General features: G+C 39.2%; 1 protein-coding gene across 1 annotated transcript in view; it reads right to left on the bottom strand.

Moving 5' to 3' along the window:
* Nucleotides 1-1012: 1012 nt before the first annotated feature.
* Nucleotides 1013-24606, bottom strand: part of LOC131783609 (uncharacterized) — a 46319-nt gene continuing 22725 nt past the window's right edge. Inside the window, 32 exon segments of the mRNA XM_066174138.1 lie at nt 1013-2145; nt 2660-3547; nt 3756-3925; nt 4677-4932; nt 5318-5470; nt 5891-5980; nt 6926-7021; nt 7129-7218; nt 7884-8001; nt 8369-8526; nt 8829-9023; nt 9844-9995; nt 11034-11229; nt 11415-11558; nt 11939-12081; nt 13014-13381; nt 13695-13722; nt 14040-14322; nt 14536-14574; nt 15983-16181; nt 16452-16550; nt 17508-17646; nt 18625-19028; nt 19272-19434; nt 19769-20006; nt 20481-20678; nt 22101-22386; nt 22478-22579; nt 22837-23043; nt 23449-23627; nt 23818-23935; nt 24222-24350. Coding sequence (XP_066030235.1) covers nt 1784-2145; nt 2660-3547; nt 3756-3925; nt 4677-4932; nt 5318-5470; nt 5891-5980; nt 6926-7021; nt 7129-7218; nt 7884-8001; nt 8369-8526; nt 8829-9023; nt 9844-9995; nt 11034-11229; nt 11415-11558; nt 11939-12081; nt 13014-13381; nt 13695-13722; nt 14040-14322; nt 14536-14574; nt 15983-16181; nt 16452-16550; nt 17508-17646; nt 18625-19028; nt 19272-19434; nt 19769-20006; nt 20481-20678; nt 22101-22386; nt 22478-22579; nt 22837-23043; nt 23449-23627; nt 23818-23935; nt 24222-24350 — 6390 coding nt within the window. The 3' untranslated portion in view covers nt 1013-1783.

The following is a 24606-nucleotide window of genomic DNA, read 5'->3' as shown; positions in this document are numbered from 1 at the left end:
TTAGGCGATGAATGCCAGAGTCAATGTTTAACCGAAACGTGATCAGTTGAATTTACAACTGAAGCTAGTATCAAACGACAGTTGGTAAAAAACAATGCTTGAATTTTTTCTGGGTCTTAGCGTAAAAGAAAACCCAGATAAGACACGACTTACCTCCTCTTCTTTCGCGGGTCCTTTGTAGTTTGCTTCTCTTTGTTGATGACCTCTTTTCGGTCTGTTTTCAGGAGCGACTTTGCATTTCCTTCTCGCGTTGCTCTTCGCTAAATACTCGCCTTTTTATATATGCCCTTTATTGTTCTCTTTCGCGTTCCTCTCGCCGTATTCTGCCTATTTTGGCGTCCTTTCTAACTTTCTTGCGCGATTTTTTGGATACACTTTACGCCGTTTACTTTTTGGCTTTTTTTGGTTGCTCTGTCTCTTTATATCCAGCCTATTTTCACTAAAAACCCCCTCTCCACGAACTTGAATTATAACAATTTCCTCCGGTTGACGAAGCTAAACCTTTGCCGGTATTGTTGCCTTACGAGTTGTTTAGAAATTGCTAAATACTGAGACCAGTTTAATTTCCCGCTCAAAACGCGGGTGGCGAATTATTTGCTCACGCGGCTTCACATCTGCCAGCCCACGTGATGCACATCATGCAATGCCCAACCGTGTGCCCGCAGTACGCTACACTGCAACTCGACGCCCGAGTATGCGCACTTTATCGTCATTTGACGGTGTCTCCTTGCGGACGGTGTCTCCTGGCGCGCACTAATGGGGTATCCAAGTTACGCACGCAATCGCGCCTGCGCATTACCTTCTCTCTCGCCCTTCCATTACGTAATGGCTAAGATAGTGCCCGTGGTACAGTTGGCTGCGCATGCTAAAAGTAACACCTTGTACGGTGGGTCGTAAGTTCGTACAGTTATGAGTTATACGTCCTTGTTTGAATAATCCTTTAATATAAAGTTAATATATCAAAAGAACTATGAAAATAGCTCCAATCTTAACTGAAACCCGAGTAACCCCATGACGTTATTTGGCGCATTGCTTTTTGTTTGTATGTTTGTTTGTTTTTTTTTTCCCACGGTTTTTACCTTCCGACTAGGGAATAATTGGTTTAGCTCGTTCCTACTATAAATTTCTACTAGGTTGCAGATACTTTTTTATGATCTTTCTTTTAGTCCTCTCTAAATGGAAGAGGAGGTCGGAGCACAAGCAACAAGCATCTATGTATCTTATTAGCCGTTTTAGTGTGTAGTATTGCTGAGTATTCATACGAGTTGTGCAGTATTTTGACGAGGCCGTAGGGCGAGTCAAAATACGAACAATGAGTAAAGAAAAAAGGTAATACTCAGCGATACTACACTCCAAAATGTCTTATAGAAAATTGTCATTATCCAGTTGGTTCTTTTTCTGCTAAGTATTTCTGCTCTACATTTGTTTGTTCATAAAGTCATACCAGAGAACACTCAAAAGAAAACATCCCACGCAACAAACAGTAAGCTGTTCGTAAACATTTTTTTTACGCACGTTTGAAACTACTTTAAGACTAATAAATACAATAGCCTCTATTTTGTGCGGAAGTACGCGCACATTTTTTTCCTTGGAGATCATCTGTTCCTCGAAGCTCACTGTTTTCTTCGAGTTCCGCTCTCGGAAAACTGAAATAGATAATGTCCGCGGACGAATATGCGTTCATATATTCCGCCAAATCTAGGCTATTGTTCATATAGTGATTGATACTCTTCTCCCGCGACTTGTTTAGTGTAATACCAAACCCGCTGTTATCAAGGAATCACTAATCTACGCAAGGCATATTCTTCATCTCAAATGTCTCCGTTGTCTTGATTCCACGGGATACAATTCCACCAAGCTCCCCTTTGGAGTCTGTCACAAGAACCGGGTTATCAGTGCTTCCGTTAAAGCGTTCAGGTTTCTTCCTTCCGCTGAAAGGATCGTCCCCAGTGGGCTCGACTCTTCGCTTAAATTTCCGAGAAAGGATAGCGAGAAGCACAGTCGCAGTTACAACGAAAACTATGAATCCGCCAACGGAAATCCCAATGATCATAATGGGTTTTAGAAACCAACTCTTCGTAGGCGCCTCTACTGGAATCTCCTCAGTACTTACTGTCGTGATTGCACTTGGAGAGCTGTATTCGGCTGGTGGAAAATAACAGTTGAAATGATTACCTAGTTAGAAATAAACAATTTCGATTTTTAAACTCCCGAATTTTTTTTATAACAATCAGTTGCTGATTGTTATAAACGTAAATTTTGCTTGTGGTTCGGAATGCTGCACGCCTTTCAGCTAACAATTTGAGTTGTTTATCTTACTCAGGTATGCTGCGCATTTGAATAGAGTGGCTTAAGATATTCTTCTTCTGACGAGTATTAAATTCCTTTGCAATAATTAGATATCATTTCATTAATTCACCCTTTGTTTAATCCAATCTTTCCGGAATTGTTGGCACCGTTTGAGCACTTCATCAACAGATGCCACGAAAATTTTACTCCTGAAGCGGTTGACACTAGCTCGTCGAACCACGAAGCATGTTAGCAGGATATTCAGTATAAAAAATTTCTTAACAGAAAATAGAAGAGAATTTCAAACATTCAACAAGAACGAGGAAAAAAATTCCTAGACATCAGCAATAGGAGATAGAAGACGATATACCTTTCGAGCGGGTAAATGATGTAGTTTTAGTTTCAGATGTAGTTTTAGTTTCAGATGTAGTTTTAGTTTCAGCGAAAACATTTACAGTGATGTCCAGATGACTGGAGCACGAAACTTTTCCTCCATCACTTGCCACAACTATCAGAAGGTACTTTTTAGGCTGAAGTTTATCAACAACTTTTAGTTCTCCATTTTTTTCACCCACTTTGAAGGCCTCTCCACCGTTCCTTGAGTTTGATAAGGTGTATCTCACTTCTCCGTTGAGCCCACTGTCCTCGTCACGGGCGGATAACACAGTCAGAAGTCTACCTAATTGTGTATCTTGCGAAATGTTGAACCACGTTGCTTGAGGGAAGTGAAAGACCGGGCAGTTGTCGTTGACGTCGACAACATGGATGTACATGAAAGCAAAGCTTGACTTGCGTGGATTTCCATCGTCCGAAGCCACGATCTTCAGCTGAAACAGATTAGGAGAGGAACTTTCGTAGTCCAACACCGACGATGTAAGAATATCACCGGAGATGCTGTCGATGGTAAACGCCATTTTCGCGTTATTACTGTTGTCGATCGAAAAAAAACGTTTCCCATTCCGGCCTGTGTCGGCATCCCTAGCGTGCACTTGGAGAATTGTCGTTCCCGGGGGACTGTTCTCTAGGACTGAGGCATTGTAGATAGACGCGGCAAAAGCTGGAGCGTGTAGGTTCGGTTCAGCTGTCATGTTACACGCTGCCCCGTCGTATCCAGGATAACACTCGCAAGTGTTGGGTAAAATGCAATCGCCCTTCTTTGAACAGTCATCGAGACTGGAGCAGTCTGCCACACTACAAGCTGCACCATGCCACAAAGAGTCGCAAACACATGTGTCATAGCTGCTGCATACACCATGACCTATCCAGAGCCATTTAAATCAGTCAGTAATTATCTAGAAATGCTTCGGAAAGAATTTTAGCCCCAGTGACCGGGTGATTTACAAATTATCAAACAAACAAATTACATACGATGTAACTGTAAGTAATACTTGTTATCATGAAATAACCAAGCAGCAGGTCTCTGAGCAGTTATTAGTATAAGACTAAGGTTTTCGACAATGTCTCACCTGAACAGTAGTTAACACCTTCACATGACACATTTGAGCAGTCCACCCCACTGTAGCCCATGTCACATTTGCAAAAGTTTGCCTCGACACAGACACCGTGACCAGTACAATTGTCAATTGAACGACAGGAGGAAATGTTGCATTTCACACCACTAAATCCATCATAACATCTATAGGAAACAAGAAATCGTAAAAAAAAAACGAGCTGTGAGTAGGAAAAAAGAGGGGAAGACGATGAGTCAGTTAAAGATATGAGTAATAATGAAAACAAATTCAACTAGAAAGTTATACAAATAAAAATGCATTGAAAACAAAAGACAAATTTCGTTAAAATTTGATTTAATTAAAAAAAAATGGAAATGACAATGGCCTTTCTCAATCGTTCGGCAGGAAAGCCCATTCGTTCAAAGTTTTAAAATTTGAGATGCATCTTTCTCATTCAGTGCTTTGTTAAGGGAATCTTTAAAAATCCCTCTCTAATATTACAACTGTGCAACTGACCTAAAGACGTGATAAACATATCAAAATGTTCTTGGACATTTCCTTGATCGCTTTCTGAACAGGGAGACGCTGGTGTGCAGAGCGCCTTGTAAGAGGAGAAAGCCATTTTAGCGATGTCAAATTCCACCCACTATCTTATGTTTTTTAAGCAGAATTTTGTGTTTTATTGAGTCAAAAGCCCTTAGCATATCGACAAATGACAAACCAGTAAGTTTATCATCATAAATGGCTTTGACTGGCAGTTGTTTAGTTGCCCTACAGCTTGTGATTTATCATTTCTACGTTAAACCATATTCGTGTCCATACAGGAATCCCCAAGCGATCAATATATGCATTCGTTTGTGCATGCTTCACTCTCTCCATAATTTAATTAACAATGGAGAAAGATCAGAAAATTAAGATAACAGAGATGCTTTATACCTGCAAGAGACATTTCCATCATTTCCCCCTTGAATACAAACTCCGTTTCCGCTACAGTTTCCAAGAATCTCACAATCTACAACATCACTGCAGTTCGCCCCCTGGAATCCTGGGTAGCAGCGGCATGTGTTACTTGATACACATACCCCTTGACCGGAGCACTGGTTAACTCCTGCGCAATCAAAGAGAGCACAGCTGGCTCCTGTCCACCCTGGAGCACAGTCGCACTTATAAGGAGCCACGCAGCGTCCACGTTCTAGAAAAAAAAGTGCGCTATCCATCATGAATTGAATCCTGGGATAAAGGAAATACTTTGAAGAAATGGAAATAAAATATGAAAATGGAAGCGATCTTTGCTGTAATGAACACTTCTTAAGCAGTCGTAAAAATAAGGCCTGAAAAAAATTAAACAATGTACGGGATTTGAACCCATGACCCGTGTTTAAACCCTTTACAGGCCTGAATTTTTTGTATTTGGCCTTATTTTCACTACTGCTCAACTAGCGCTCAGTACAGCGAAAATCGCTTCCATATTCATTTCTTTATCCGCAGTTTACAGTTTTACATAATTTTAATATATTTACGGAAGTAAAATATGTTCTCAGATAAAGAAAATGAAAGCAAAGTGTACAAAAAATTACTTGAGCAATAGTCGAGTGATTCACAAGAGAACTGGGTACAGTCCTTTCCAGTCCAATCCTCCTGACACTTGCACACATCAAAGTCAACACAGATCCCTCTTTTGGAGCAATCAGACACATTTGAGCAGGTAGGAATAACACTGCAGTCATGTCCTGATAATTTAAGATAAATCCAGTTGAGTTTGCTCATCGAAAACCCTTAACCACCATAAAAGCCACGATTAACAAACCCGTAAATTGTATGGCGTTGGTACTGAAGGAGAGTGCGGTCTTCAATTACAATTTTTTAGCTTATTTAAACTTTAAACTGTCGTTCTCAGCCCCATGGCACGACTCAGCGCCGTGCTCCGTCTACTCTACTATTCGTTTAACAACTATGAAGTCTTGTTTAACTTCTTCATTATTTGTTTTCAAAACACTCCTTGAGTGGCCACAACTGAAGCGCAAGGTTAGTTATCATCTCAACGTTACAGCCTAGTGGCTTTGACTACATGATCAGTGAAACAGGGGACATATATCCACTTTTAAATGCATTTGCCAACTCCATTTAGCCTACACAATAAAGCAACTTACCAATGTATCCATCATGACAGTGACACTGGTCTGTCCTCTTACATAACCCGTTGCTTGGGCTTGTGCAGTTGTTGACGTTGTTGCATGTTGCTGTAACATTAGTGCGCGTTATTGTATGAGAGAACAGAGAGATCGTATGTTACTGCACTTTTATCTCGTCCCTTACAGCAAGTAAACAGAACACAATTTTATCACATTTTTTTCAAAGGGATCTCATAATTAAGAAAAATGTCGCTCATTACCCTTGAGAGGCTACGGAACACAAAGCTTATGCAACAGTCAGACCACACTGTGTTCGTGGTTAATTATTGTTGACATGAGACGAAACAATCCTTAGAGGGTTATGAATAAAGCTCTGAAAATTGCATTTCTAAATTACATCTCGGTCTGAATATCTCAATGAAGTTAAATATAGTGTTAATCAATTCGCTTGTGGAATTTTTTTCGCCTTCTTAGGCCGTTTGAAGCGTCTTTTCACGAAAGTGCTTGTGGGGAGACAAGGCTGGCAACTTGGTGGCAGCCAGCCGCGACCGCGTTCACTTGAAACTGTTATAGTCAAAGCTTCAAAATTTTTCGAGAAAATCGATACTGAATTGATTAATTTAGCTTTCTAAATATGATTGGTGCGAGACTCAGCGACCAAAGGAATTCGAAGCATGCAGACCGTTTCAAATTTACCAATCAGCGCTTGGCTTGGTTTTAAACCGCAGTGGGCTGCCACGGGAAGTTGCTGCACTTGACGGTAAATTGAATACGGCCTGTATGCTTGCCACCAAGTTGTAAGCCACATAGATTTTGTTCGTCTCATGTCAACAATTTAACCACGAACGCATAGTGTGGTCTGCCTGTGCTTAAACCCAGAAAAAAAATTACAGACATGAGTATCTTGGTAACTTCGTTTTTTTCTCATCGTTTCTAAGAACCAATTACATTTCCATGCGTAAGGTTAAGAGATCATAAGGGGAATCTTGTTAAGATTTATTGTGACTGAATATATATGAAAGCTCCTCGATATGCACTTATTTCAGAACCCACCTTTGTGATCACAACTGACTCCTTCCCAGCCATCAACACATTCACAAAATCCTTTCACGCACCGCCCGTGTTCCATGCTGCAGTTTGTGCAGTTACCTGAATTGAAGAATACTTTTCAGGAATGGACTTGGTAAGTAGTATATATTTTTTTCTTGTGACAAACTCCGTTTACGTTCTCAAGCCTTCTGATTGGCTGTACCTACCTAAGTGACAACTGTCTCCAGACCAACCAGTCATACATTGACACGTGGAGTTAATGCATGTACCCTTCCCAGAACATTGGTTTGGACAACCTTTCAAAAAAGGGAGAAAAGGATCACTTTAAGTACCACAAGTTATGTCCATTGATTTAGATTCAATTTTAAATGCTTATTTGAGTACTTCCAATAATTTAGGATTATTCGAAACTTCGCCAGCTCATTCATAAAGCCGTGTCACAAAAATAAAACCTTCCAGCGACTAAAGTCTAAAAGCTTCGTTAGCGTTGTTTGCGGTAGATAGGGTTCATCAGCTAAAAACCGAAGGCTAAGGCTGAAAACCTTTAGCGAGACCCTGGTTATTCTGGATATCACAAAAACCGAATCTAACAATTGTTCTATTATTTATTCAATGAAAAAAAAAGTGTTCACGCAAGTAAGTAGAACGGCGAGCAACACAAAGCGCGCAAACGTGACATGATTATCCCTAGAAATCATACACCGCGGACATACATGACATGATTACCCGTGACCTTGAGTGTCCTTTACATGATTATTGTATAATCGGCAGTTACATGACGTCCCAGGCGCTGACTTAAAAAAAATTCATCTTACGCTATGGGCCAACCAGAAAAGAGATAGTGAGTTGAATGTATAATAATGAAAATTGTTGGACTGGCTTATTAAGAACCATTTAATAAGTTTGTCTCAACTTTTAGCATGCTGATGAATACTTTTATGTCCGAACTTTTTCAACGTACTTTGTTTCAGGCTCTCTTGTCCAGCAAGTGTCATATCATTTGTTACGGCTACGTCATAAATGCAGCTCTGCAACATCGCGCCAGTAAGTCCAAGTGACGAACAGGCTTCCGTAGCTTCCTAGAATAAACCATACAAACTAACTGGTTTACCTACCCTCTCTTTTCTTTATATAGCAAAGGGATTTATTCTAAGGACAAACCTACCTTCCTGTTCAACTTTAAAAATGAATAATGATAATGTGTTAAGCTTTTTATTTCACATTTAGTTTCTTGAAAGCTTCTATTTCAATGTTCACGGTGACAAATTAAATATATAAAAATTGGGCCTTGCCACGTGACTTATTCCAGTGCTGTGGCTATGCGAGAATAGTTATGTAAACCGGTTATTTTTGGCATGCAAGAAAACGAAAAGAAAAAACAAACAAACAAACAAACAAAAAACAAGAAACATTTTGAGAATAAGACAAATATCAAAGAGCTTTTACCGCGACAATGATATCACCGATGCCATCTAAAGAGTACAATGGAACATGGTTTGGATCGTTGTAAGAAGAATCCATGATGTCATCGCTGTGAAAGTTTGAAGAGTTCCATGACCATGATCCTCGAAGGCCGGAGTTGTTGTGAACAGCCGTTATGCGCCCTTAAAAGAAAAAGAAATTTAAAATAAAATTTAGTGTAAAAACTGTTTAGGTAAACAGAAATTTAGAGTACAGTAGATGTGAGAGACAGCAAATATGTCTATATTTAAAAGATCTTTTTATCCAAATAATAGCTAGCCTTAGTCTCAGGAAAGCTGATTCTGGAACAGTGAAGATTTCAATCTATTCGCACAGTAATTGAAAATTTGAAAAACGGAAATTGGAAAATCTCGTGGATCAATAAGGTCCAAAGAGTAGGAGTCTGATCGACACGCTGTAGGTGAACATCATGATCCATACTTACAAGAATCAGCAAACTGAATAGGATCATTATATTGTTCTCCATTTGGACCCCTCAAGTCATTGGATGGATCATCATCCATCACTCCACATAGGCCTTCAGTTTGGCTTTTAAATCTTGCTGAGGGTATGAACATGACGTTGAGATAATGACGGCCCATCTTTGGACTGTAACGTACCTCAGCTGTTATTGTAAGTCCTTGAAGTGAAACGAACAGAGAATAAATAAGAGTCGATGAACGTCCGGACTGTTAGCTCAGTCGTGTCATCTATTAGCTCGGCTGCATCGACTCTAATACCGGAAACCGCAGTGACACCTGGTTTCATGACTATAAGTAGCATACTCGAGGAGTGAGAAAAATATAGAACTTCACAAAATAATGAGGAAGCTGGAAGACAAGAAAAAAATTCATGAACGAATGGAGTGGCTTTGAAACAACATTGGCATAGTCTTTGTACCCTGTATTATAAAGATATTTTTGGTGAATGGAATACTTATAAATCTTTGAAAATGTCACGAGAAATAGTGATGAGTATAATAGCTACGTTCTGAATCAATTATTTTTCACATAAAATAACGATACTTCAAATTAAGTCGACCATAAACATTTATAAAAGAAGATCATGATGATTCCCTTTTGAGAAAATGAAAAGCTCTCACTTGCAATTAATTCGCATTTACCTACCCTATGCCTCATAATGGATAACTTATGATTTATCCATAAAAGAATATTTGCCTGAGGCGTAGGATGAGCAGAAAGAGGCATTAGCCAGCGTCACCGAAGGGGAGTGGGATTGGGAAATCTGTAGACGTTGTCGAGTCAGTGGATCTGCGAGAAGCGAGAGATTTTCAATGAAACGGCATATAACAGGTCTTGAGAATTTCTCCGAGGACTTTTACGGCCAATAGAAAAGCTTCCGCGGGAGTGCGAAGTTTTCTGATTAACTTATTAGATATGTGGCGGCTTTTACCCGAATGATAATAGTCATATAATTTACAGTAATGAGTTTCACTAAACCTGACTCATATTGCACAGAGAAAAGTACGACTTGTGCTTCCTCTGGTTTGGATGATGTGGAAGTTTTTTGGGTATCCAACACAACCGTTCCATTATTAAGCTTCACTTTATTCCCAATCAGAGATGTGACGTTCATCAGACCTCCGTCGATTCTATGAATAACAAGAAAAAAAAATTTAAAAAAATATATATATCACCATCTCCATATCATGAATAACGCAAGAAACTTAAATGATGTTAGAAAGTGTTCCCTCGTATATATTTATAGAAATTCCTTAAAAAATAAGGGCAAGGTGTTCAGGTACTTTACGCTTTTTAGCTCTATCTTAATTTCACTATGACCACCAAAGGTCAAATTATTTATTGGGTGTTTGTCTATTTGAATATTTTATCGACAAGTAAAACTTATGTTTAACGTCAAGTCTTCGACTCGTGGTGCAAATTTAAAAGGATGAAGGCGAATTCCAGAATACTTTAATGCCTTTTGCTGGCATAAAGTATAAGGAGTCATAGTAACATGTTTTCAGACCAAATTTTGGAAGGAGGACTTCTTTATTTTCAATATCTTTGCTAATTCAAGGTAGGAAGCTTTGAAATCGCTTTCCTCTTTTTTTTTGTTCGATATTGACGGCGAGTCGCTGTAAAATTTAAGTTTTAAATACAATCCCCTTTTCTTCCAGTTTATTGGGGCAAGAGGCCGTGTCAGCTACTTTTGTTCATTTTTACCGCCGGTTTCGTGAGACGTATCTGAAAATTTTCACGGTCAGGTTATACAAGTGGCGAGAATCTGAATTATGTGACTTATACAGCGCTGCCTTAGACTTTTCATCGACGTAGCTAGTTTTATCTTTGATGCCCTCAGGAGACAATCCCCAGTGGCATGGAACTCCTGAGATGCTTTCATGACAAAGGAAAAAAATGGGAAAACTTTCAGTGCCACGCGCTTTCCATTCCTGTCAGTTACAGTTGGGATAAATGGAAATTTGACACATATGAGTGACAGACTGAAAGAACTCAGTGCCCAAACCTACACTAACTCAAAAGGTCATCGACAGTTTTTTTGTGCAGACTGCTTCACAGTTTATAGTAGTACTTATTCTTCCCCCATTTCTACCTGTTTATTGACAGAAAATTGAAATTAAGAAATGAAGGGCTTTTCAATGACAGATTTTACTAAAAACTTTTCTTACCGTAGTTTCGGAAATTGGTCGGGATTACTCGTGTTAAGAGCCATGATTGACAGTACACTCTGTCCCGCCTTAATTGCCACGCCCCCTGTAAGCGAGGCTCGTTGATAAGCAAAATAGCGGAATTGAATTCCAAAGTCATTGAAGATACTTTTACATCCCCAGAATTCGCCAATTCCAAAGTAATCAAAATCAATGCCTGCCGGAAAAATTTAAAAGTATATGATAACTGGAAACTAGCTGAAAATAATAAGGCTAAAGAAAGCATTGGCAGAGGTACTTGAGGACATTATGGCTTTCAGAATACATAAGGACTTTCCGTGTATAAAGGCAGTCACACAAATTAGTGTTTTAAAGCATCGATCTTTTTATGAAATAGCTTACCATCTAACGTCCCAAGATGAGGATCACCCCAGTTCCATCGCGGTAGCCTTATTTCGCAGCACGTTCCAATCCACCAAAAGGAGCAAATACACTGAGACCCACAGTTTGTTGTAGCTATTGCATAGCCATTACCAGAACAGCTTGCTAAAATAACCGACATAACGCAGACATATGAATACATACTTTCAGACAATTTGTTATACTCGTTTTCTGGTGCTAAAGAACCCAATTACAATCCGTCACGAACTGGCTTATAGCTATTTGATTATTATAAATGCTAAAAATCAGAGAAATAATGTTTTAATTCTTGTTGCGAGTTCAAGATTATGCAAAAATCTCTGTGTTTCCGTCATTTTGTTCTGTAAGAGTGTCTTCTGCTGTAAGACTTATTGTTATACTAGTTTTATAAGGTTGCAAAAGAAACAATCGTCATACGGTCACTCGTGTTCTTCCAGCATTTTGCGTGGCTTATCACATCAGGGTATTAAGTGAAATCAATGATGGACCACAGTTCTTTTCCTAACCTGAGCATGGCTGCACGTCTGGTTGAGTACATCCGGGTCCTTTCCTTCCCACAACGCAATTTGGAGGTTCACCACAGGGTGGATGTTCTGGACACTTGTATCGATTGTTTACAATAACGGGTTCTTTTCCTTCCGGGCATTTCCTTAAGATTACACAGATGATATAGGAATCAAGGTATTATTAAGGTCACTAATAAAGAAAAGTCTCAAATCCGAAATCAAACCTGAATGTACCTAAACCCACAACACGAAGACCAGTTTCTGTAAAACTTCATATAATCGCCAATGTTCACCTCATCATTAACGCTTGGTCGACGTATCAGAAACTCACTCAAAGTAACTTCAAATTTCATTGCTTGAAGGGAGGTGAATTGACTTGTACACATTAAGATAACATTTGCGCTACCCCATTTACGCTAGAAAAAGAGTTGGACATCTCCTGCAGAACTTTGGTTTTCAAGGTCGCCATCGAATGCGAACAATACTTTGACCCATTTCGTTCTCTTCTTTATCTTACATATCAGTTAAAATTGACATTTTCCGACCACAAATTTCGCATAAACGACTAAATATATTCTCTCACACATTGTTCGCCAGTATTGATGTGCCATATAGTAAGAAATTCTTGGATAAGCTTGAGCGCTATATCATGAATTATAAAAACTGAGGTCTGAGTAATCTGCCGAAGCTAAAGGCTGAGGCAGATAACACAGGCACGAGGCACGAAGTTTGATTATTCATAATTTTATGCGAAAACCGAATTCAAATCAATGATCGTTTTATGATCGTTTTATGACACATTTTTTAAAAATCATCTGCAAAAGAGGACACTTCTCCCTGAGTTTGCAAACGTTTGAGAACACCACATGGACAGAGACTTTGAAACTAAGCACACTTTGATCTTGACCTGAAAAACGCAATATTCGCTCCAGATATTGGGCTATTATGAAATATCGCACGATTTTCTATATTGACGGACTACTCTCCAATAATCAAATTTTTCATTGCATTTACAGTACTTGATAGAAGTGTTTGCGATTGCATTAGAATCCTCAAGTGATTTCACGACACTTACGGTTTACAGCGACAACTTCCATCAGAATCAACCAGAGCTTCTGCTCCACCATCACATCTGCAAGGAGGAGGGGTGGTCGGAGGCGGTTTTGTGGGGCGAGTAGTTGTTTTTTTTCGGGGCGTGGTAGGTTCGGTTGTCAACTCTGTTGTTCTTTCGGTCGTGATAGGGTTGGTTGTCAACTCTGTTGTTTTTTCGGTCGTGGTAGGGTTGGTTGTCAACTCTGTTGTTTTTTCGGTCGTGGCAGGATTGGTTGATAACTCTGTTGTTTTTTCGGTCGTGGTAGGGCTGGTGGTAAACCATGTTGTTTTTTCGGTTGTAGTAGGATTGGTTGTCGTTGTCCTTGTTTTTTGAGGACATTCACAGAGAGACTGGGAAAAAAAATTAGATCGTAAAAACTTAACTCAGTGCAAATCGCTTCTTTGTAGGTCCCTTAGCCTGTTGTGTAAACGCACAGACGAAATAAACACAAGTAGTGTGAAATTCAGTAGATGCACAATTATTTGCAAATCACTAATGCTTATTAAGTACGAGTAATTTGTTATCTCTATTTGTTAAACCTTATCAGATAACGAACCTTTTTGGCTCAGTCCGACCACTATGTCGTACAGCACTGCCTATCGATGAGTATTTTTGTAAAAACTAGTTGGGCTTAATACACAGCAAATTGCAAAGCAGAATTACCTTAGGACATGGCAAATGAAAGCAGTTCCTGAAAACAGAGCACAAGAAGAAGTTAAGGTTCTAAATACGTATCGGTTGTTAAATGCCGAGTGCACATGCCATAGTAACACTTATGCATACATTCACTCCAAAATTTACCCTGCACTGGATTCAAAATGGTCGAAATGGTTCCGGTGTCTTGAGATCTGTAAACTCCTTTTTATAGTCAACTTCTGTTTATTTTATATTTTTAATTGAAATAACTGCACTGTACTGTTAGGTGGCACTAGCTATGATAGTTCATTTTCCTACAAAGTCTTGGCGGTGGGCTATCTGACAAAAATCTGGTACAAGATTGACACAAACCTTAGGGGCTTCATTTCCCTCGAGTTCAAGTTTCCAATTAAATTGAACTCTAAGCCTTTCCTAGATCCTCCAGGTAAGTGAAACGCCAATCCAATGACCATCTCCGTGAATCCCAGGGGAGTTATTTTAAGTTCATGTGGTCGTCGTTTAGTTTTACAAAAGTCACTGCACCAATCAAAATCTGCCCTGATCCCGTAAGTAACCCCAACACTGAGTTGAATAATTGAAATACCCAGCCCAGTTATACGTTGATCTTCATAGTCATAGTCTTCAAGGTAATAAACTGTGGAGAAAGGGACTTGAATGAGTGCAGTTTGAGAATATTGCTAAAGAGAAAACTAGTGTACTGCGATTTTCCGCATTCTATTTCATGTTTACAAACTTCGTTCGTAGTTCTACGGACTGAGCAATACTCCGGTCGTTAGAAATGAACTCTCACCAATTACAGTGTACTGACAACTTTTTACAAAATGGTAATGATCGTCGTTAACATCACCTGAATAAACATCACCATCATCCGTGTCGTCGTCGCTCGCTAATTGGAAGACGAATAACGGAAAAAAATGAGTATTCCTGATTAAATCCACCATAAAAGTACAAAAATCTTAAGAGTAATGATAGCAGATTACAAAGCCTGTGAGTGGCACAGCCAAACGGTTTATCCTGCATAGTGACTTAGTTTGGTCAGTTAAGTTGATTACTTTGAGGATAGCATTCCAAGGGTGATCAACGGAGTTTTCAATTACACTTCCGCGAAACATATTCGTTGATGAAAACAATTAGGCCACCGTATTAGATGTTCGGGACGTGAGGCACACGTAGAAGGTCGCTCACACTTTTTAAATACTCTTATCAAGGATATCAATTAATCTCTTGTTAGAATTTTCTCCTTGTGATGTATCCCTAATTGACTCGATCGTAAGTAGACTTTCGTTAAATAATTTTTACCGTGTTGAGTTATCTGAGACCCCTGGTTCATCAAAGAAGCCACACTAGACAGAAGTGGCCTTCCTTTGATGTTTGGAAGGTTCGTGGGAATCCAAGGTAGTTTATTTTAGGTTAGCTAAGAATCAGTCTGTATGCAGTGTGGAAATTGTTTAAGCGGTTTTCTTAAGATGAGTTTTAGTCCCATATGTCCGTGTAAAGTGACATCACGCTTATCATCACCCCTAGATTAAAAAAAAAGGTTTCTTTCATTTCCTACAAATCTGCCATGGCCAAACCATGACTAATTCTACCGATGTAGATGCAATGCCCCATGTTTTTCCTCGAACTTCTCGAGTTTACTGAGATACTCGTTCGAACCTACTACAACAGGACTGTAAACTCTTAACTATATGTTAATTTACACGAGAGTCTAAAAAATTTAATGCACAAAAAAGTTCCAAATATTTTAAGTGAATCTTGGTAGAAAACTACAACCTGTTCGAACACTCCATTTACCGACTCGTGTTGATCCGTGACTCGTGCCGAACCAGTTTTGCCAATCATTCTCTACTTTGTTATTTTCAAAGAATTATTGATTAGCTTCCACGAATTTTTACAAGAATAGGGTTTTTGATAGGAACTGTAACAAGTAAGGAGCAAGCCAATTTTCGCGCGCCCAGACCAAAAACAGCAGCAACAACAACAACGATTTCCGAAAGGTAACGCAAGAAAATTCGCGGTTGATTATACAGCTTTCGTTACGCTGACGTCACAAAAGGCAGAAAAAAACCTAACATTCGGTTTCTCTGCGTGGATCCTCTGGTATGTACGCAGCAGCTAAAAGCATGTGCCTACACTCTCGTATAAAAGATCTTTTGAACCATCTGGGAACGCGTTTTCTTTTTTTTTGTTTTTTGTTTTTTGTTTTTTTTTGCGCGGCCTCATAAACTCTCTGGAGATTCTTAAATTAGACAGCCAGAAATCACACACAAACTTGACACAAATGACATACTCACGGAACGAATTAAAGAGATTCGAGAGACTCGGAATAGCCCTTTTAACAAAATCCAGGATATCCAGAGAACCTCCTTTCTCGCGCCGTGTCCCACCAGCAGGAATTCCAAGAATAAGCTTTGGAGTTATAGAAAGCTCTGCTTCCAGCTGTTTAGCTTTTGTTTCAACATCCTCAACGGAAAAATAACTGGAGCTCGTAAACTAGAACAACAACATCAAAACAAATCTATATGGCTTTACTGTGGTAAAAACAGTAGTTACTTGACCGACTGACTGACCGACTGACCGACCGACCGACTGACTGACTTATTGATGATGCTAATCACTGACTCTCTAACTGACCTACTGCTGAACTGACGACCCACTGACCGACGGACCAATTGCTAAACGGAAGGACGAACGACCGGACTTTCCGCTTGCCTGCTCGACCGGCTCAACGACTTGATGAATTATTTAGCTCTCATTACTCACTTGGCTCCTTCCTTTCTGACATCCCTCGAGAGCTCTGCAATTTCCCTCGATGATAAATTTGATGGACCTTGCCATCCTCATGGGGAGTTCAACTTCATACTGAAAAATAACGTCATGCAATAAAGATATAAAAATCAAGAACATAGAGTTAAGACCTCATCGTTTATACTGGTGAGAAAATTTAGATACAGTTTAGACCAGAAACATGTAACCTAGAAGCTTCTAAACCTACCTATATTGCTTAAAAACAAGCTGGGAATTGTTAGCTGGCCAATCAGAAGCAAGGGTGTGATTTTTTTTCTCAAATATGTAACTAGACTTTCAACTCACCTTTACTGTTTCAGAAATTTTGATTCAAAATACGGAGTATCGCACCATTACGAAAAGCACTACCATTTTGACTACCTTATGAGAAAGATTTATTTTCCACCGCACAAAAGGACGAGATTGGCACATTCGAGGACCGCGTTGGCAAATAGAAACGTCCACAAATTTTTAAAAAGCAGTTAAAGAAAATGGAAAACTTCCTTTGAAGACTACCCTTTTCAAAATGCTTGGACGAGCCGTAAGGGGACACATTACGGACCAAATTCAACATGAAAACGACGTACAACGGCAGAGTAATGGTCGACTTGAATCATCGTATGACTTGACTTATCAGAAAACTAAGACTGTCAGGACTCTGACGAGACAAGCACACTATTTGCTACTCAACATTCTATTAATGTATCTGACTGACAAAAATTACCGTGACCATGCGTTTTCCAGGAGCAACCACGACAACAAACTCAGTAATCGAAGCACTCACCGACTTACTTAATCACTAAGTTGAAAGGCAACGTAACGCCGATGTCTTTTTAAAGGGCATGTCGGAATCCACCTCGCGGTTCTCACAATCCATAAAACATTCACATCGCCTGTAAATATATTACCAACGAAGGAGACAGGGACAACCCAAACGAAAAAAAAGGTTCTAACCCCATTCTGTTGAAGAGGTAGACAAAAAAAATGGACATCTAGATATAGATGAATGATCAAATCAATACAAAAACGTACCTCAGCTGTTAAGTCAAGTTGTCCGTAAACTTCTAAAAAGATGGCAGATGGTATGCATAGCCCGAAAATGATGGGGATGCAAATTCCTGCTATCCTAATTGGACGTAGTATCGGAAATTTCTCTTTAGTGAGATGTAGCCTATGCAAACGAATCAGACAGAAGAATGTAGTATATTTACTTTATATTATCTAAATTAACTGCAACAAAACTAACATCAACTCAAAGATCTACGAACAGAAAGTTCTTAGGGCACCAAGTTTCACCAGGGAATGCACCAGTTTCATGATAACAATACAGCTAACATTTAAGATAATGGCAATGGCAATGATGATCATAGAAACAACTTGTCAGATATCTTTTGTTTTTTTTTTTTATATTTTCTTAGGTCGTGGTATTTTTAGATCAACTGTTTTACTTTGGTTATGTTGTTTGAGTCTTTCTTTTAATCGATGGACCTTTTTAGTCGGTATCAGACCAGGTTTATTTGAAAAAGTTTGGGTAGTGCCAGCTATGTTTTTCAAAGTCTCTTCCAAGTAGAACGTGGACTCCACACATCCTCAAATAAGAAGAGCAGATGTCCACTCACTTTCTAAAAATCGCGATAGTCATTAATCTAATCGTGCATCACCATATATATTAGCCTACCAGTAGTCTCTCGTTTCTGGTAAAGTCTATTGCGCGAGTTAAAAAACAAACATTGTATTATTAAGAAAAAAAATATGTGAGCACTCTGCAAGACGCGCAAACATCAAATCCTTTCTATTTTGCTTTATTTTTTTTTTTGTAGCCTATCATCAAAAGACGCAAAAGTGTTTTCTTCTCAACGCTTCGAGCAGAGTACAACACAATGGAAATAGACCTCTTTTCCATTTTTAATTTTTTTGACTTTTCAGCGCGGGGAAATCTTACAATGACTATTACCAAGAGTAACCAGTTTTCAGCCGAAAACAATTTTTTTTTAAGCGGCTGATCTTAGTCATTCCGGGCTTTGCGAAGCTTAACAAACGAGAAAAACACGATAAGGTAATAATTGACACTGCAATTCCCAATTGAAATATTCCATCCTCTACTAAAGATAACTGAATGATGATAGTATAAAGAAGTATGACATCCTACCGCGCTTTGACTATAAAGTCAACACCAACATCATATGTGACAGTACCATCCATCTTTACCCCTACAGACGCATCTTCTGGGATCATTTTACCGTTCTGGTTTCGTTTAGAAGACACGACTATGGACACAGTAAGGATTGAAGATATTGAGAGTTTATGGTTTATAGTCATGTAGCCCGATGCATACGGCACTTTTGAGAAAGCAAGTGCTATTTTAATCGGCTTCGCGACGAAAGCTTTCGAAAACGGAAGCTCTCTATTATAATAATTGTCTCTCTTGCGTCTTCTGCGTTTCTTATGGAGTTGATCAAGCTTTACCATGGTAACAGCTGTACCATTCTCAACAGACAAAACAGGAAGGACTTCTATCATCCAGAAATCCCCGTTCATGTATGATCCCACAACCTAAAAACAGATTTTTTTAATTGTAACAAAATAACTACTGTGTAAACGAGAAAAAAGATAATTAACACTTTTTTATAGTCTGTGTCATAAACAGGCAAAGCGAGTTAAGTGTTAATAAAGAATTCACGATGCAGTTTCGGACATGACTTTTATGCGTGTCATGTTTTTGCTGTCGTTGTTGTTGTTGGTTGTCTGCCTCAGCTCTACTACGTTTAGGATGAATTCCCCCGGTGTTTTTCTCACCTTTGCGAGGACGGGATAACTGGTTCTTCCGATGATAGAATCCTTAGTTGACACGTGTTGTGGATCGGCGTCTGATTCGGTTATCATCAATCCATAACTGTTGTCACCACCAGCACAAAATACGCCATCATCAGATGCAGAATCGGCGATCCGGGGTGTAAATCTTCATATCGAAACAAGAAGCAATGATCGTCATGCTAAGTGAACTCCTGTTTGTTTGCTTGTTTTTGTTTGGTTGTTTGTCTGTTTGTTTACGATTCATGAAGTTCTTTAAAAAGCTTGTGCTGCAAGTAGGGCAAACCCCTCCTCCTGTGCCTATGATTTCGATGCCGCCAACAACTAGAAGCACTCGCACGAACGCGATAAATTATTCCCTCTTGATTTTAAAGCTTAATTCAGCGTTTATTATTACCGCCCAACACATTAATAAAAACGGTTTTATTAAGAAAGTCGTAAGGTGTGAGTTTTTTCAACGACATCTAGGATTTTTCGTTTACCTTCGTGTCCAGGTAGAATTCTCCGTACACCTCTCGAGTTCTGTCTCCATGAAAACCATATTTGAAGTCTTGTTGAGTCTGGTCACCTTTTCAATAAAGCCGTGACTCCGTTCAGAAACTACCACATCTCCAGGTCGAACACTGAACGAGTTTTTTTTCTCTATAACTAGAAACTGAGAATATGCTAGACCTTCCTCCACTTTATAAATGTGTCCCAAGCACTTGAAAATAGATGTCCCTGAAAGCAAAATTAAAAAAAGGCCAAGTTATTAAGTGCTCAAATTCGGCTGCCCAACGGTATACAATCACGTTTGAAGATTTTGTATTTGTTTTGATCATGGAGTTGTGAGACAAAGTATTACACGCCACTGAATTTAACTTAACTTCATTTAAACCTGCTCTTCGAAAGATTTTTTATGTTCTCTTTTCTCACGCAATCCTTATGGCATTTACCTCCGAACAACGCATGCGGGAGGGATTTGCGCCCGAAAATATTGTAATCGCTACAGGAATCATTAAGTTAAAATCAGTTTTTGTGCTATACTATCTCGCTGTTCTAAAACAGCTATTCACTGAGGTCGAGTTGGTTAACGGCGTACATTTGCGGCTCGGCTCGGCAGATAAAACCAATTACTAGTCTCTGCCACTTCGGTAAATAGTTGCTAAATAACACTGTACAAAATATCAAAAACTATTTTTAAGGGGGGTTTACCCTCTGGTAAGATGTGAACATTAGAGTTGTTCAGCTTTAAGGTTCCATTCTTAATGTCAACTAGATTATCCATATCTGGCTGCTCATCCGAAGTAGATTCGTCGACCACCTGAGTTGGAGAAACTTTCTCCGTGAAATCTGCGTACTGGACAACATCCTCAATCCTTGCAGGTTCTCCAATCATTATTGAAAAAGGGCCTTTAATGTCAAATATCAAAAATCAAGGTAAGTCTTTTATAGCTATCATCGTGTATTTTTCTTGTGCCCACATACATTGACCTTCCCCCTAAGAAGGCCGTAAACCCTATGTTACGGTGTCGTGCAAGTCCATAACCCCTACCCCAAACCTCCCACGGTTTTCAAAATGGCGGACTATCGCGTCTCTTGGAACGCGTCTCGATTCTTGTAATCTAGCTCAGCTCTGGTACTAGCCGTAGTTGAACAAATCTGATTGGGTTTCTCGGATTAATTATAGATTTTGATTGGTTGTTCGATGTCAGGGTCTCACCACTTCTTCATTTCGATTATTGTCACGATTTCAACGTAAAAGCCACGTCCTTTAATAAATCGCTCTCACACGTGCGTGTTAATCTGGACATTTCCAACATATTCTTTGAAAGGAAAAAAAAAGGGAAAAAGAAGAGAAAAGAAAAAAAAAGGGCAAAAAAACAAACTGATGCCGAGTATTCGAACCTTAAACCTTCGGAATGGAGAGGAGCAGTTATAACCAACCCACAAGCGCTGTTCATTAACTTCTCTGCATTTTACGACACATTGCTTTATTACTCTAATGCTCCATTAATAGATAGATTAATAATGGTAATTGAAATGAGTGGAGTGCAATTTGGGCTGAAATCATACGCGTGATTTCAAAATTGAACGAGCGCGCAGTGCGAGTTCGATTTGAAATCACAAGTATGATTTCAGACCAAAATTGCACTCCACTCACTTCAATTACGACATGAGGTTCAATTACCACTTTATTACATCCATTTTGAAATCGCCCAAATACAGGATTTGGTCAGTTCAAATATTTTATTGATGCAGTACTGAGCTGGTTTGAAATTAAAATCATCCATTTTTTGGGGGAAATAATAACAGTTTTGGAAACAAAAGCAGCAAAATTCGCCACATGATACTCTTTGTCTCACATTTTCCTACCATTTGATCGGTTACTTTAAACAAGCCTTGAAATCTGATTGATTGTTTTGTTTTTAGTGTAGCCTCCTCACTGTCTAGGAAAAAGATGGGATTTAAAGCAAAAAATGATGCGATTTGTCAATAAATCGCACCGATTAGAGCCAATTAGATTAAAGGGACCACCAGTGATTTCAAAGTGGGTGTAATAAATAGACTAAACAACAGTAAGCACATGCGGTCATAGACTGCCTTTGATTCAATATCGGGATTCTGCGGTCACAAAAAAAAAAATTGAACGTCAACTTTTGAAATATATGCGACAAAGCATATTTCATTGAAGGCTATTTAAGGTTAGGACGTCTCAGCCCGAGATCCACATTAAGTAGAAAAGAATCCCGTCCTTTTATTTCTGATATGCCTTAGCAAGGTATAGAACAGCTCATAGTGTGTATACTTTTAGTATAATAATTCAAACCTTACCGGCGGCTATGGTTTGATTGATAGTGTGCATCAAACCACCTGCTTGTGCACTAGCTAGAATGTCACCAGGTTGAATACCTAAACTTCTGGGGGCGACAAGCAGCGTCATTGATTCTTCACGGCCATTTCGAACGGGACACCGGTAAACGATGGTGCTATTTGGATCAACTATCTTAACATTGGTACGTAATAGAGTATTATCTACTCGCTTTGGATCTGTGTAATCTACATGTATCAGGCCATGAGGACAACGGGTTTCGTTCCAAGTTCTGCATTTTCCTCTCTCCTATGAAGAGGGAGACAGACCTTTTATCAGATACAGGAAGGTGTTCATAGATGCTTCCCTTAATATCTTTAAAAAAAAAAAGAATCCTTACCACGTTGTTGTAGCACTTTTCAAGATCTTTACACTTTTGACAGGACTCTGAATTAGTTGTTTTATGGTTAGCGTTACACTGTCTATTGGCACAGTCCACTCTCTATAAAATACAAGTAAATGCCTTTAATAAAACACAATTAATCGCAATTGATACGATAAATGAACAATACTTCCAAACTGACAATGCATTGAAATCTAAGAAAAATAGTCTTGTTATTTTCAGCCTTTATTATTTACACCTGTACATAACTAAGATACGATTTGTTTATATTGTTTCCATCAGCACTCTAACCGTTTCATGCTTCCCTCTTTGGTGGGCATAAACATTAATAATAAAGCTCGTACAAGAAGTCTTACCTGTATTTGGCTGGAACAATAACTGACACTTCCAGTAGTGTAACAAGTGTAGAAGAACCAATCTGGACATTGCTGGAAAGACCTGGGCCCGAGAGAATTTCCCGGAATGCACAGCTGTGAACTGTCGCACCAGCCGCAAAAAGGGTCCTGGGAGCAGGTAGAACATCTTTGAAACTTCGAACAATAGGAGTAGGTACATCCTCGACCCTATAGAATGACAAGAATCCGTAAGCACTTCACAAGGCATAGAATCGTTCTCCTTAGGGTTTTGTATCAAAACACAGTCAAGTTTACTTAACCGGACAACAGCTTGACTTGCCATATAGTTAGGAGCCGAGAGAGGATATCTTCTTTAGAATTACATAGGGCAGAAGAGGAAGTAAACCCTTACCGAAATCTCATGCAGATATGGGACAGCGTTTGGGAGGGTACATCGGAATCGTTAGGCAAGAGCCTGTTATATTACGAATTGTCTTGGCACGATCGCTGGATGCTAAAGTAATCGTAGGAAAGAGCGCACAATCGTAGGAAAGACGTTAAGAAACTTCTCTAAACGCCTTGGATGACCTAAAAAACGTTGACAAAATAATTAAAAAATGCATGCATGCTTACGAGATATCCCGGTGTACACCTGCACACGTTTGGTCCAACACATTGTCCATTGCCCGAACAATTATGCACGTCATTGCAGTGATACTGAGAACAGTCACTTCTAAACCACCCACGGTAACAGAAGCAAGTAGCGCCGACACAGTCGCCGTTGTGAAAACAGCCATTTGGACAGCGGATGACTGGAAAATGGGACAGTAGTCAATTCTAGAAGTATGCAAGGGTCATTTCAAGCAAAAAGGTTCTTGTTCGAAGATGGAGGGTAAGTGAGGTCAGAATTGTGATTGTGAATATATCATTATTAGAAATATTTCGTGCCAAACAACTAGCAGTAACAAAATACTTTATTGCATCGCATATCAATGTACGTACCAGCTCCTCTACTGCATACAAATGGATAAAGACTGTTACAAGGAACAACTTTTGTAATTCTACTACGTGTCATGATGGTACAGCGCTTGTTCCTCTGTTCACTGCCAATCATTTCCACCTGTAAAAATATAAAAATATAACAATCATGGAGCAACGTTAATTAAAAAACAACATTTATACGCATTTGCAGCCAACTTAGTCCAGTTTTTCCCACTAAGGAGCTTCTATGTCATTGTGCATGAGCTCATCAAAGAAAATAATTGCTGACCTCTGTTTTTCGTTTGTTCTAAGTATTTGTGCTGCAGAGAGGAAGTGAATTTTCTCAGCAAATGTGAATTATACATACATCGTGGAACTAACAAATCCTAATTTTTCCGCCGGTTTGCATATAATTAAACACTTACGAAGTCGCCTTCAGCTGCCAACCAAATTGGCACGACGGATTTACCGTCTGGTCTCGTTGCCTTCATCGCCATGTTGACAAATTCCATGTCATTTGGTGAAGACGCCGACGTCACATGCCCTCCATAGTACTTGAATAAATACAAGTGAATAGAATTCAACAAGAATAATGAAATAGTACTGCGAAATATTTCGCAAACAAACTCGTGAGAATATCTCTTTTGTAGTCAATGGAGTTTGTTATGCTAATGAAAAAAAAAATCAGTGAAAAAGAAATGATGCAGAGTGCTGCGCGAACTCTGGCAGTCCGGTCTCTTACTCGAGGACCTCCCCGCGGCTCACTAATATCATATTTTTTTTTCACTGATCTGTTTTGACTTGCGCTAC

Source organism: Pocillopora verrucosa, chromosome 11, assembly GCF_036669915.1.
Source record: "Pocillopora verrucosa isolate sample1 chromosome 11, ASM3666991v2, whole genome shotgun sequence".
Taxonomy (NCBI): Eukaryota; Metazoa; Cnidaria; class Anthozoa; order Scleractinia; family Pocilloporidae; genus Pocillopora; species Pocillopora verrucosa.
Note: the sequence above shows the minus strand (reverse complement) of the source record. Positions and strands in the feature narration are given on the sequence as shown.